This window comes from Bufo gargarizans, chromosome 2 (genome assembly GCF_014858855.1).
Source record: "Bufo gargarizans isolate SCDJY-AF-19 chromosome 2, ASM1485885v1, whole genome shotgun sequence".
In the NCBI taxonomy this organism is placed as follows: Eukaryota; Metazoa; Chordata; class Amphibia; order Anura; family Bufonidae; genus Bufo; species Bufo gargarizans.
In genome coordinates this window covers 360,211,806-360,226,241 of record NC_058081.1, presented here as the reverse complement: position 1 = coordinate 360,226,241, position 14,436 = coordinate 360,211,806, and the positions used below count along the sequence as shown (strand labels likewise).

Below are 14,436 nucleotides of genomic sequence, written 5' to 3'. Positions count from 1 at the left end.
GGCTCAACGGATCCAGTCGGTTCTCCCTGGCATTATCAACAAGGAGCAGGTGGGATTCGTCACTGGCAGACAGGGGAGTGAAAATACGGTCCGTGTCATACACTTGATCACGCATGCTCGACAGCATTCAATACCTTTAGCCCTTCTCAGTACAGATGCAGAGAAGGCCTTCGACAGGATCAGTTGGCAATTTATGTCTCGGCATTGTCGAAATTTGGCCTTCCGGACCAGTTCATCCAATCCATCTTCTCACTCTATTCGCTCCCCTCTGCCAGGATTCGGATTAACGGTACACTGTCTCCAGCCTTTCCCATTAATAATGGAACAAGGCAAGGCTGCCCATTGTCGCCTGCCCTTTTTGTTATTGTCATGGAGACGCTGCTGGCTAAAATTAGGCAAGATCCGGACATTCAAGGGATCACTTTGGGGCCACATACCCATTTGACAGCTGCTTTTGCAGACGACCTCCTGGTCATCACATCCAACCCCCTGACCTCATTTCCCAGACTCCAAGCCCTTTTCGAGGAATATGGATTGGTCTCTAATTTTAAGATTAATTACACTAAGTCACAAGCCCTGAATATTTCCTGTCCATCTTCTACCATCGAAATGCTCAAACGTTCCACTGCCTTTTCGTGGGCCCCCAAATCGATCCCTTTCCTAGGCACCCATATTTCAGCGAAGCCGGAGGATCTTTTTGAGCTTAAATCAAGCCCCTTTACTTAGATCCATTCGATCACATTTACACTCCCTAAAGCTCCCGTTTATTTCGTGGATTGGAAGGAAGAATTATATCAAAGCCTTTATTGTCCCCAGACTACTTTACCTCATCCAAACACTCCCTATCTGGCTACCCCATTCCTTCTTTGTGGAGGTCCTCAGAATCTTCTCAGCCTTTGTATGGTCAGGCGGGTCCCCCAGATTAGCATATGCCACCCTCACTCAGGAGAGAAGGTTGGGAGGCTTCGGCCTAGCCGATATTTACCTTTATTATAAAGCATCAATGCTAAATAGAGCTTTGAGCCTCCTTTCCTGGCGCCCTCTCAACCTTGTCTCCCAGGATAAGCTGGCTCTATGGGGTTTACGCAAATGCACTGCTAACAACAAGTATGCCTCGCCTTTATGGAAGGGTTTGTTATTGGAATGGTCCAAATTATAGCAGGCCCCGGCCCTCCAGTTCCCTAGCCTGAGTCTTCCCTTACACCTACTTCAGTCCTATATTCATCCTACCACCTCTGAAGCATCAGGGATTTGGGCCATGTTATCTAGCCTCAAACTACAGGACATTATATCCGAGTCAGGTGCTTTAGACTGGAGCAAAATTTATGCACTGCCAAGGGTTCAGGCAATCGTGCATACAGAGACAAGCGCGTTCCCGGAAGTCTATGTACGGGAACGCGCGACAAGACGCCCCAAAGAAGCTCATGTACTTCTTGGGGCGTCGGGCGTTTTACAGCGCGATCGTACGCACTGTAAAACGCCCAGGTGAGAACCATTCCCATAGGGAAGCATAGGTTTCTCCTTGTTGAGCGTTTTACAGCGCGTAGGAATGCGCTGTAAAACGCTCAGGTGTGAACCCAGCCTCAGTCTTACAATAAAAGCCATTTGGAACACACAAGGCTTTCAGAGCAGGCCATCTCACCAAACTAAGTCATTGGATTTTGCTGCAGGGAAACCACTAAGCTACTACCTCTTGGAGTAGATGCTGTTTAAATGACTGCTGACCAACGGGGATCAAGAAATACTGAATTGGAGCACCAAGGTCATCAATATCATATCGATGGTGGTTAGACTCCTGTCGATCGGCTGTATGAAGAGGCCACACGCCATGTGAGAGCTTAAAGGGGTTGTCTCACTTCAGAAAATGGTGTTTATCATGTAGAAAAAGTTAATACAGACCACTTACTAATGTATTGCGATTGTCCATATTGCTTACTTTGCTGGCTGGATTCATTTTTCCATCGCATTATACATTGCCCGTTTCCATGGTTATGACCACCCTGCAATCCAGCAGCGGTGGCCGTGCTTGTACACTATACAAAAAAAAAAACTGCTGTACTATGCGTACTCCCGCTGGCCCAGCCACCAGAAAACCCGACACTTTCCCTATACTATGCAAATACTGCTATCGCTGCTGGATTTTAGGGTGGTCATAACCATGGAAACGAACAGTGTACACTCAGCTAAAGAATTATTAGGAACACCTGTTCTATTTCTAATTAATGCGATTATCTAGTCAATCACATGGCAGTTGCTTCAATGCATGTAGGGTTGTGATCCTGGTCAAGACAATCTCCTGAACTCCAAACTGAATGTCAGAATGGGAAAGAACGGTGATTTAAGCAATTTTGAGCGTGGCATGGTTGTTGGTGCCAGACGGGCCGGTCTGAGTATTTCACAATCTGCTCAGTTACTGGGATTTTCACGCACAACCATTTCTAGGGTTTACAAAGAATGGTGTGAAAAGGGAAAAACATCCAGTATGGTGCTAGAGGTCAGAGGAGAATGGGCCGACTGATTTAAGCTGATAGAAGAGCAACGTTGAGTGAAATAACCACTCGTTACAACCGAGGTATGCAGCAAAGCATTTGTGAATCCACAACACGCACAACCTTAAGGCGGATGGGCTACAACAGCAGAAGACCCCACCGGGTACCACTTATCTCCACTACAAATGGGAAAAAGAGGCTACAATTTGCACAAGCTCACCAAAATTGGACTGTTGAAGACTGGAAAAATGTTGCCTGGTCTGAGGAGTCTCAATTTCTGTTGAGACATTCAAATGGTAGCGTCTGAATTTTGCATAAACAGAATGAGAACATGTTACCACTGTGCAGGCTGGTGGTGTAATGGTGTGGGGGATGTTTTCTGGGCACACTTTAGGCCCCTTAGTGCCACAGGCTACCTGAGCATTGTTTCTGACCATGTCCATCCCTTCATGACCACCATGTACCCATCCTCTGATGGCTACTTCCAGCAGGATAATGCACCATGTCACAAAGCTCGAATAATTTCAAATTGGTTTCTTGAACAGGACAATGAGTTCACTGTACTAAAATGGCCCCCACAGTTACCAGATCTCAACCCAATAGAGCATCTTTGGGATGTGGTGGAACGGGAGCTTCGTTCCCTGGATGTGCATCCCTCAAATCTCCATCAACTGCAAGATGCTATCCTATCAATATGGGCCAACATTTCTAAAGAATGCCATCAGCACCTTGTTGAATCAATGCCACGTAGAATTAAGGCAGTTCTGAAGGCAAAAGGGGGTCTAACACTGTATTAGTATGGTGTTCCTAATAATTCTTTAGGAGAGTGTATAATGTGATGAAAAAAAAGCAATCTATCCAGTAAAGAAAGCAAAATGGACAATCACAATACGTTAGTGGTTTGTATTAACTTTTTTTACATGATGAATGGCATTTGCTGAAGTGAGACAACCTCTTTAAACCTCTTCCTAGGACATGTGACATCACATTCATTGGTCACATGGCCTAGGCGCTAAGTGGCTGGGGCCGAGCTGCAATACCAAGCACCGCTGCTATCAAATGGGCAGTGCTGTGTTTGATAAGATGCGCAGAGGCTGCAGCGCTCACTGGAGCTTTGGTAAAACAGCCTTCCTGAAAAAGCTGATCGGCGAGGTGCCGGGAGTCGCACAGCAAATCTCATAATGATTGACCTACCCTGAGGAAAGGTCAACAATATGTAAATCTCGGAAAACCACTTTGGGTACTCTAAAGTAGCCAGCCATGGTTTGGTAAATATTTGGCTACAACGTGCCGTCAAGAGCACGCTGCCCTACAGGCAGAAAAAGAGGCTACAGACAGAGCTACTATGGCACCCAAGCATGCCAGAAAGGAGAGAGGATGGAGGGTCCGGACCACCAGAAGCCATTGCTCTTGGGCAAGAGCAGCAGCAGTCTTCCTAGGCCAGTAACATCATGTTCATAGGTAATCTGGCCTATTTGCAGCACAGTACAAAGTCAGTGAATGGGTCTGGCCTGCATTACCAAGCACAGCCGCTATACAATGAACTGTGCTGTGCTTGGTATGCTGTGAAGAGGTCGGAGCGCCGCAGACTCTTTAAATAGGTGGTTGGTGGTGGTGCCAGGAGTCAGACCCCCACAGATCAGATATTGATGACCAATCCCGAAGATAGGTCATTTTGGAAAACTCCTTTAATAATTACAAAGATTAAGCCTGGTATGGAATACGGCACATATGCACATTTTTGTGCTACAAAATTGTTTAATTTTTAGTTGACTTTTCAACTTTCATGTATTCCTAGACGGTAAACAAAGCAATGCCTTGTTCAAGAAAGCAGTACAACAAGCATCTGTCAAAGAGCTACTGGAACTGGTAACATTTCTTAGAAGTAAAGGCAAGACTATGTAAACAGGTTACAAAGAGCTACTGGAACTGGTAACATTTCTTAGATGTAAAGGCAAGACTACGAGAACAGGTTTATTTAACCAGTCGGTCCACTCAGCAATTACAGGAATTTACACATCAATCATCATTACATCCCCTCGGCACTGCTGAGACCTAATGATTGCTAGTCTCGAATTCTACCATGCTATTCTACTGTGTGTGAGCAGGGACATCATGAGTTAATCCACTGGAACGCTATGGAAGCCTCATCAACACATCACCTGCAGGAGAGTCACCCACAAGACAAACAATAACCTAGCTGCAGAGAAGTCTGGATACAACAGAAACACCGGAAAATACATTGACCAGCTTTTACAACAAAACACAAATCATAAACTATGCTGGCCTAAAGCAATACTGTACTTCCGGAACCTTAGGCTTCTTTCACACTAGCAGCAGCCTTCTCCGGCGGGTGAACAGCCTGCTGGATCCGTGCTGTCAGAGGTCCCCTCCGGCCCCATTGACTATGATGGGGGCAGGCCGGAGTTCTGGCGGCAGCACGGGAAACATGCCGAGAGGCGGCAGGAATAAAACGACGAAATATCGTCGTTTTATCAAATACATGTAGGCTGGCTCAAAAACTCGTTATTTGCAGTTCGATAGACGCATTGCTACAACTGAAAAACTGGCCTGGTAAGGAAGGGGGATAAACAACGCCGGTAATGAAGTGGTTAAAAAGTTATAATAATTGCCCCGTAAACTTTCCAAAGCAGCTGTCAAAAATGAAAATTGGAAACTGATTGGTTGCCATGGGCAACTAAGCCAATTCTACTTTACACCAGTTTGATAAACGACCCCAATAATGAGCAAACTATTTTTTTCATTTTTTTGAAGGTCACATTACAAGATCTAAAACGTTTTTATTTTTCTATTGATGTAACTTTTTTTAATGGCACTATTTTGAGGTACATATAATAATTGATTAACTTTTATTAACTCTTTCTAGACTTTTATACTCATTTTTTCCATTGAAAAGCATTTAACTGAAAAAAAAAAAAACTGCACGTCTTTGTATAAAATCAAACGCACATGAGGGAACAGTATGGGCTATGGTTATATGGTTCAATAATATAACAGTGTGAATGTGCCCTCACAGCGGCAGTACAATTATCCTTCGATTTCATGTCTATGACACATGCTCCAGATACTTACATAACCAAGTTCAACCTTTAGTAAACCAACACACACAGGTATATCTACTGCTAGGCAGGGCTGGTGTGTCGCATGTCACACAGTCACATTTTACTCCCATAGGAGTGCCCATGCTAATTACCTCAGCATCTTTCTGTGTGGAAAACTGGAAGCTCATTGGGGCCCTGTGAAGTGACCCAAAGTGCTTGTGTAAATACATTGGAAATATCTCTGGCAATCAGAGGTTTGTATCGGTCTTAAAAGCTACTGTTTAATCCTATTGTCATGAATGAAGAATGATAACATAACTCCCACAATAATTACACAACTTGGGTAGGGAATCCAGTGCCGTTGTGGAGGCTATTGGAAAATCCAATTACCGGTAAGAGTAATAGTCTCTTTTCCCCGGCGCCTCCACAACGGCACTCCAGGAGGATTAATAGAGAAACAAACACCACATGTGAGACACTTTTTTGCAGCCTAGGTGGGCAAAGGGGCCCACATTCCAAAGAGCACCTTTAGGATTTCACAGGGCATTTTTTACACATTTTAATTTCAAACTACTACTGATGCATTAGGGCCCCTAAAAAGCCAGGGCAGTATAACTACCCCACAAGTGACCCCATTTTGGAAAGAAGACACCCCAAGGTATTTTGTGATGGGCATAGTGAGTTCATGGAAGTTTTTATTTTTTGTCAAAAGTTAGCTGAAAATGATGATATATATATATATATCATCATTTTCAGCTAACTTTTGACAAAAAATAAAAAAATTCTAGGAACTCGCCATGCCCCTCACAGAATACCTTGGGGTGTCTTCTTTCCAAAATGGGGTCACATGTGGGGTAGTTATACTGCCCTGGCTTTTTAGGGGCCCTAATGCGTGAGAAGTAGTTTGAAATCAAAATGTGCAAAAAATGCCCTGTGAAATCCTAAAGATGCTCTTTGGAATGTGGGCCCCTTTGCCCACCTAGGCTGCAAAAAAGTGTCAGACATCTGGTATCGCCGTACTCAGGAGAAGTTGGGCAATGTGTTCTGGGGTGTCATTTTACATATACCCATGCTGGGTGAGAGCAATATCTCGGCAAAATACAACATTTCCCATTTTTTTATACAAAGTTGGCATTTGACCAAGATATTTATCACACCCAGCACGGGTATATGTAAAAAGACACCCCAAAATACATTGCCCAACTTCTCCTGAGTACGGCGATACCACGTGTGACACTTTTTTGCATCCTACATGCGCAAAGGGGCCCAAATTCCTTTTAGGAGGGCATTTTTAGACATTTGGATTCCAGACTTGTTCTCACGCTTTAGGGCCCCTCTAAAATGCCAGGGCAGTATAAATACCCCACATGTGACCTCATTTTGGAAAGAAGACACCCCAAGGTATTCAATGAGGGGCATGGCGAGCTTATAGAAGTTTTTTTTGGGCCACAAGTTAGCGGAAATTAATTTTTATCTTTATTTTCCTCCTCACAAAGTCTCCCTTTCCGCTAACTTGGGACAAAAAGTTAAATCATTCATAGACTCAATATGCCCCTCAGCGAATACCTTAGGGTGTCTTCTTTCCAAAATTGGGTCACATGTGGGGTATTTATACTGTCCTGGCATTTTAGGGGCCCTAAAGCGTGAAAAGAAGTCTGGAATCTAAAGGTCTAAAAAAATTTACGCATTTGGATTCCGTGAGGGGTATGGCGAGTTCATGTGAGATTTTATTTTTTGACACAAGTTAGTGGAATTATGAGACTTTGTAAGAAAAAAACAAAAAAAAAAATCAATTTCCGCTAACTTGTGCCCAAAAAAAGTCTAAATGGAGCCTTACAGGGGGGTGATCAGGGAGTCTATATGGGGTGATCACCCCCCTGTCATTGATCACCCCCCTATAAGGCTCCATTCAGACGTCCGTATGTGTTTTGCGGATCCGATCCATGGATCCGTAAAACACATACAGACATCTGAATGGAGCCTAACAGGGGGGTGATCAATGCCAGGGGGGTGATAAGGGAGTCTATATGGGGTGATCAGGGGTTAATAAGTGACAAGGGGGGGTGTAGTGTAGTGTGGTGCTACTTTACTGAGCTGCCTGTGTCCTCTGGTGGTCGATCCAAGCAAAAGGGACCACCAGAGGACCAGGTAGCAGGTATATTAGACACTTATCAAAACAGCGTCTAATATACCTGTTAGGGGTTATAAAAATAAAAAAATAAAAAAGGCATCTACAGCCTGCCAGCGAACGATCGCAGCTGGCAGGCTGTAGATCCACTCTCTTACCTTCCGATCCTGTGTACTTCGAGAAAGCTACTTAATGCCGAGACTTGCACCTTTATGGTGTTAGGTCTGAGACCTTTGTCAAGGCCTGCCTGCAAGAAATCCAGTATAAGTGGAGTATTAGCTTCTTGACTGTGGTATAGTCTGTCTCCTGCAAACTCCAGGAATGTTTTCCATGTTCTTCTGTAGATCCGTGAGGGAGAGCCCTTTTTACTACAAAGTAGAGTGGATATTACATTCTCCCACTCTTAGAACCCCTCTGCTGAGATAATCCGCTATTCTGTTTTCCTCGCCTTTCAGATGGACCGCTACCAGGGACTTTATATTCCACTCTGCCCAACTGAAAATTTTCCATGACAACTGTCGGTTTAAGTAGGCTACTGTGGTAGCGTTGTCGGACAGTATCTTTACGTGATGGGATTTTACATATGGAAGAAGATACGCAAGAACTTCCAGCACTGCCGACAGTTCCCTTATGTTTCAAGAGGCTGCTGACATCTCTGGGCTTCAGGTGCCCTGAACTACCCGATTTCCTGTATGGCCTCCCCAGCTGGCATCTGTTATTATGATCTGATCCGCCGGTCGCCAGAAAACTCCTCTTTGGAGATTTTTCTTTATCTTCCACCAGAAGAGAGACATCTTCAATCTTAATGGAACTTCTATTCTTTTGTTTAAGGAGCTTTGATCTCCGTCCCAGGATTCCGGGAGAAATTTTTATGTAATGTCCTTGTATGATGCTGGGCCCATCGCACTGCAGGGATGGTGGATGTTAGATGTCCTAACAGTTTCATGATATCCCTTATGGCCACTCTTTTGGCTTCGCAGAACTGGGAGATCTTTTGACTTATGATCATTTGTTTTTCTGGAGGTAAAAAGGACATGAGGTTGTATGAATCTAGCAAGATTCCTAGAATTTTTTTCTGCAGACTGGGAACCAGGTCCGATTTCTGGGTATTTATTAGCCAGCCTAACTCTGTCAGCTTTTCCTGCACAGTCTGCAGATGCCCCTGGGAGGACCTGAAGAGATGAACCTGCTATCAAGAAGTCGTATAAATATGGGACCACTATTATACCTAGAAGGTGCAGATATCCCGTCACCTTGGCCATAATCTTGGAAAATATTCTTGGGGCTGATGATATCCCGAAGGGAAGTGCCTGAAATTGAAAGTGTTACTCCTGACCCTAGGAGTATTGCTATTCTGAGATATATCTTTGGTATGCTCCGTGTATGGCAACATGGTAATATGCGTCCGAGAGGTCTATAGTCACCATGTAACAGTTGCGAGATGGAGATCCACTATGGATCTGATAGATCCATTTTTAATCTTTTGTAGGTCATGTATTAGTTTAGCTTTTTTAAATTGATTATTAGTCTGAAGGACTTGTTTGGTTTGTGAATAAGGAATATGGAGAGTAAAAAAGCCTTTCCTGATCTTGCGGAACTGGAACAATTACGCCCTTCTTTAGGACAGATGATATCTCCATCTCTAAGGCTTGTTGTTTTTCTGATCTTTTTAACGGCTTGTTGATGAAGTGTTCCGGAGGAGGCATATTGAACTCTAGTTTGTACCCCATGCATATCGTGTTTATAACCCAAGGGGCGGAAGAAATCTTTTCCCAGGCCTTGGAGAACATCTTTAGGCCCCATGCACACGGCCGTGTGCGGGCCGTGGAACCGCGGCCTAGATCCCTCCTGAGAGCAGGAGCGCACGGCGTCACTGGTTGCTATGACGCCGTGCGCTCCCTGCTGCCGCCGCAATACAGTAATACACTGGTATGATCTATACCAGTGTATTACTGTACTGTGCCGGCAGCAGGGAGCGCACGGCGTCATAGCAACCAGTGACGCCGTGCGCTCCTGCTCTCAGGAGGGATCCAGGCCGCGGTTCCACGGCCCGCACACGGCCGTGTGCATGGGGCCTTAACCTGCCACCTACTTGAGGCCTGGCGTCATTGTCCGGGTTTAGAAGTGGATTCGAGGTTGAATAGAAACCCCCTGCCTCTTCCTCTGGAGGATTGCCATCTTCCGGTACTGTCCTTTCTCTTCTGGTCTATTTCTCCTTTGATTCCAAAAGGACCGACGCTGCTGATAAAACTTTGATTCTGAAGGAAATCCCTTCTTTTTGTCTGATGCTTTTTCTAAAATGTCCTCAAGGACTGACCCGAACAGCTTATCTCCCTCACACAGAATAGAGCATAGCCGACTCTTTGAACTGGCGTCACCGGACCAAGATCTAAGCCATATAGCTCTTCTTGTAGAATTGGAGAGGGCTGAGGATCTAGCAGAGAGTTTCACCAGGTCTGCGGATGCATCTGACAGGAAATTACAGGCATGTTTTAAGGTAGGTATTGAGGCCAGGATCTCTTCCCTTGGAGTACCTGCCGCCAGGTGTTCTTCAAGCTGTGTTAGCCATACTGACAGGTTATCTTGACATGCAGGTAGCGGCTATACTGGGCCTAAGCATGGCTGTGTTTGTCTCCCATGCACGTTTTAACAGACCCTCGCATTTCTTATCCATAGGATCTTTTAACAGGCCCATGTCTTCGAAGGGAAGAAGTTTTTTTTTTTTTTTATATCCTGGCGACAGGCGCATCAATCTTAGGCATCTTGTCCCACAAAACGGAATCCTGCTCAGTAAATGGATATTTCCTTTTAAAGGAGGCAGGGATTAAATTATTTTTCTCAGGATCTTTCCATTACTTTTTAATCAACGTTTTAATGTTATTATGAACAGGAAAGACCTTCCTCTTTTCTCCCAGCCCCTGGAACATTCTGTCCTGCACGGACTGAGGCTCTTTAGTCTCTTCTATTTTCATTGTATCCCTAATGGTCCTTAACAGCCTATCTGTATCTTCTGGGCTACAAAGTGGTCTCCCCGATTCCTCATCAGAGGATTCAGTTCCCTCAAGGGATAATACTTCTCCGTCCTCAGAGTCAGGCTCTAGCTGATGGTCCGACAACTGAGATCTTTGAGAGGTAGAGGAGAACACCGAGGGAGCCTTGTTGTCAATTGCTGATTTAACCTCTTCCTTAATCATGTCTTGGATTGATTCAAGGAAAGAGGGCGATTCCTCCGAAACTATTTTGTCCGTACATTTTGGACATGGTGACTTTTGATTTAGAGGGCACGGATTTTCTACATATTGCACATCTTTTCTTGGATACTGACTCAGATCTTCTGGTGCTGGTGTCCTTGCCCTGAAAGATAACACTAGCACCACACCAGTGAGGGAACAGTAATGTGCCTCCCCCCCCTTAGCAGGGTAAATATCAGACAGGAAGGAGGCTTACCGTACTCAGGAGCTTCCACAGGAGCAGACATGTCACAGTCAGCGATGCAGGCCACCGAACTCCGCGCTCCCAGCCCTATATCCGCCAGTCCTCTGACGTCACCCGCCACCGGAAATGACGCCGAGAACTGGCAACTTAACTTCCAGCCTGTGAGCGCGCGATCCCTCGTTCCCGAAATTAGCCAGGGAACGGAAGCCCGGGGCTGCCTTCACTGAAAGACCTATGCCTGAAGGAACGGGGACAGGACTTTTCAACTCCCGACCTCTGCACGGCCCTCCCAGATGGGGCAAGTTATCCAGGCCGTGCGTCAATGAACCCCTGATGTAGCAGGAGCAGCTTTCAAGCGATCCCGAGGACAGGAAACAACAAAACTGAAGCAGGTAAGGGAGGGGGCCTTTTAAGTCTGAGCTTCTAAGTTGTCTCCTGTCCTGGGGAGGCGGGGACACCCTCCTGGAGTACCGTTGTGGAGGCGCCGGGGAAAATCGGGACTCAATGGCATGTGATGGCGCTATACAATACAAGAGTTTGGCAAATGGTTGGGTCAATTAAAGAAAGTCACCCATCATTTTGCTAAGGAGACCTGTCACTCGTTTATGTTGCCCTTAGTTAGGACACCATAAAACTGGTGACAGATTCCCTTTAAATGGAAAGTTAGACTAGACTAGATACCAACTTGAAGCAAGCCATAGGACTTTTAAGGGTCCATTCACACATCCGTAGTGTGTTTTGCAGACCCACGGATCCGCAAAACACGGACACTGACATTTTGCGGACCGCACATCGCTGGCACTAATTGAATACGCCTATTCTTGTCCGCAATTGCGGACAAGATTAGGACATGTTCTATATTTTTCGGGAACGGAATTGCGTACCTGGAAGTGCGGGTCCGCAGTTCCGTATCCGGGCAGCACATTGTGCGACCCCTTAGAAATTAAGGGGTCCGCAATTCGGTTCCGCAAAATGCAGAACGAAATTGCGGGCGTGTGAATGGGGCCTAAGAATACCACAAAGCTAATCACATGATGTAGCTATAGTGCAGTTTCTTTTTTCCCCCTAGGAGCTTTTGGAAATTTTGCAAAACTGTGGCTGTAACACCTTGCCAGATGGCTTGTATGGCACACAAGACGTCTTTGCCTACCACTAGCCTAAAGGGAATACTATCACCAGAAGTACTGATCATCCACTGACTAGGCGATGATGGTTAAGTGTTCAGCTGTTTCTGTAGAACTTTGGATGGAGTCATGGTTAGTGTTGAGTGAACTTGTGGTTTAAGTTCGGCGTCTAAAGTTTGGGTTATCGAAGAATGGTGTTATGGATTCTATATTCCGTTATGGTCCGTGGTAGCGGAATCCATAACGCGGTTCTTCGATAACCCAAACTTTAGACGCCGAACTTAAAACACAAGTTCGCTCAACACTAGTCATGGTCTTGTTACAGAGGAGAATGGTAGACAAGAGGGAACCCTGTTCTTCTGATCAATGATGGCCTCAGCAGCCAGAGATCCCAGCGATGTAGCATTTATCACTTATCCAGTCAATAGGGTGGAATCCACAGTAAAGAAAATAGGCACCACAAGTCAATTTTCACTGTGGATCTCTCAAACAGGCTATAAATGAGATTTCTTAAAAACTCATCCACATGGCTGGTACACTAAAATTTTACCAATTTTCTGCATGCAATGTCCAATGCAGAAAAGCTGTTAATACGTATGTATGCATTGCTAAGGAAAGAGAAGTAATGTTACAATGTAACAAGTGTGTTCTGATACTCACCCAGAGCTTGTTCTCAAAATAATAAGCACCAAGTAGCTTCACAATGTTGGGGTGATTACAGGTGGCGAGGATATCTATCTCAACCATGTAGTCCTCCAACTCTTCTTCATTCTTTGTGTCTATAACTTTGGCCGCAGCCAAGATGCCAGTTTCCTTGTTTTTGGCCTAAAAACATAAGAAGGGAATTCAATAATGTAAAGTGTCTACACCAGTTCAATAAATGTATACATTTAAAGGGGTTTTTGAGTCATGTATCTAAGAAGTCTTTCAGTCAACCTGTGGACAGAAGACCCTGGGCAGTACTTAACCTTTTTATTACTCCACCAATCCCACGATCCCGGTGGGGTTACACACTGCTCGACTGGTGTGGTCCTCTTCCTTCCTGTTCATCTACATTATGCAGCTGAACAGGAAAGAAAAAGAAGGAGCACTTTTGGTCACAAAGTCAGTGGAAGTACTCACAGCTTGTCAGGCGTCATGTGATCCCAGCCAAAACAGTGGAATCAGTGGAACAATACTGCTCAAAGTGTCTTCTGTCCACAGGTTGGCTAAAAGACTTTAGTTACAGGCCTCAAGAACCCCTTTAAATAAAATTATTATAACCAATATATCAATTTAATATAGAAAAAAAAAAAGCTATTAAAATATCAAATGCATTGCATAATTAATACTGAATTGTTATACTTTCTGCAAATTTATTGCATGCACTTCTTTTAACCAGTAGTTCAAAAGACACACATGAAACAAAAGCAGTGATCTATAAAACTGCGCCTAATAAGATTGACGGATATCTCACTACAAAGGAAAGTTCTCAGACATCAAATAAAACCATTCTTTAAAAATCCAGCACATAAATATTTTCAGAAGGCACACAAAATGATTGGACCATCAATTAATGGAGGACATCATTGCCAAGTTCTAATTGATAGGGCTAACTAAATGGATAAAGAGTGCCGAGGAGCTGACAAATGAGTAGCATCAGAGATGTGGAGAAAAGGTTTCTCGTCTAATTTAATGTTAACTTTTTGCATCTTCCTTAGAATTAATATGTACTGTATGCTTGTTTATTGGTTGGGCCTCTTATAAGGGGTTGTCCCACACAAGGCATTATAAATAGGCAATAAAATGTCTGATTGCTGGAGACCCTTTTGCTAGAACGCCTAGCAATCGCTAGTGAAGAAGTCCCATCTTTGAATGGAGCAGTGGCCACGCATGTATCCTGCCTCGTCTGAGGCTTACAGAAACAGTCAAGTAAAGAGCTGAATCCAAGATCATTTTTCACTCCAAGATCTGCAGCAGAAATGTTAGGTGAACACTGGAATTTCTGCTGCTGATCTCCACAAGTAATAGCCTCATTCAATGGGGTTAATCCTCTGGCTTTTCCATACTGAAGGCAAGGAACGAAGTAGCATTCTACTTCTTCACATACATTTTTTTACTGCACAGAAATTTTCTGTAGAATGTGAATGGGGTTGTGGACACCTCATTACTATCTAGAGAAGTGGTGCCCAACCATTTTTCGTCTCAGGGCCGCACTA

General features: G+C 44.5%; 1 protein-coding gene across 1 annotated transcript in view; it reads right to left on the bottom strand.

The window, feature by feature from the left end:
• The window catches only part of STK10 (serine/threonine kinase 10), a 130,648-nt gene that overhangs the window by 97,960 nt on the left and 18,252 nt on the right, over nt 1-14,436 (bottom strand). Inside the window, exon 2 of the mRNA XM_044280728.1 lies at nt 12,899-13,063. Coding sequence (XP_044136663.1) covers nt 12,899-13,063 — 165 coding nt within the window. The remainder of the gene's footprint in view (nt 1-12,898; nt 13,064-14,436) is intronic.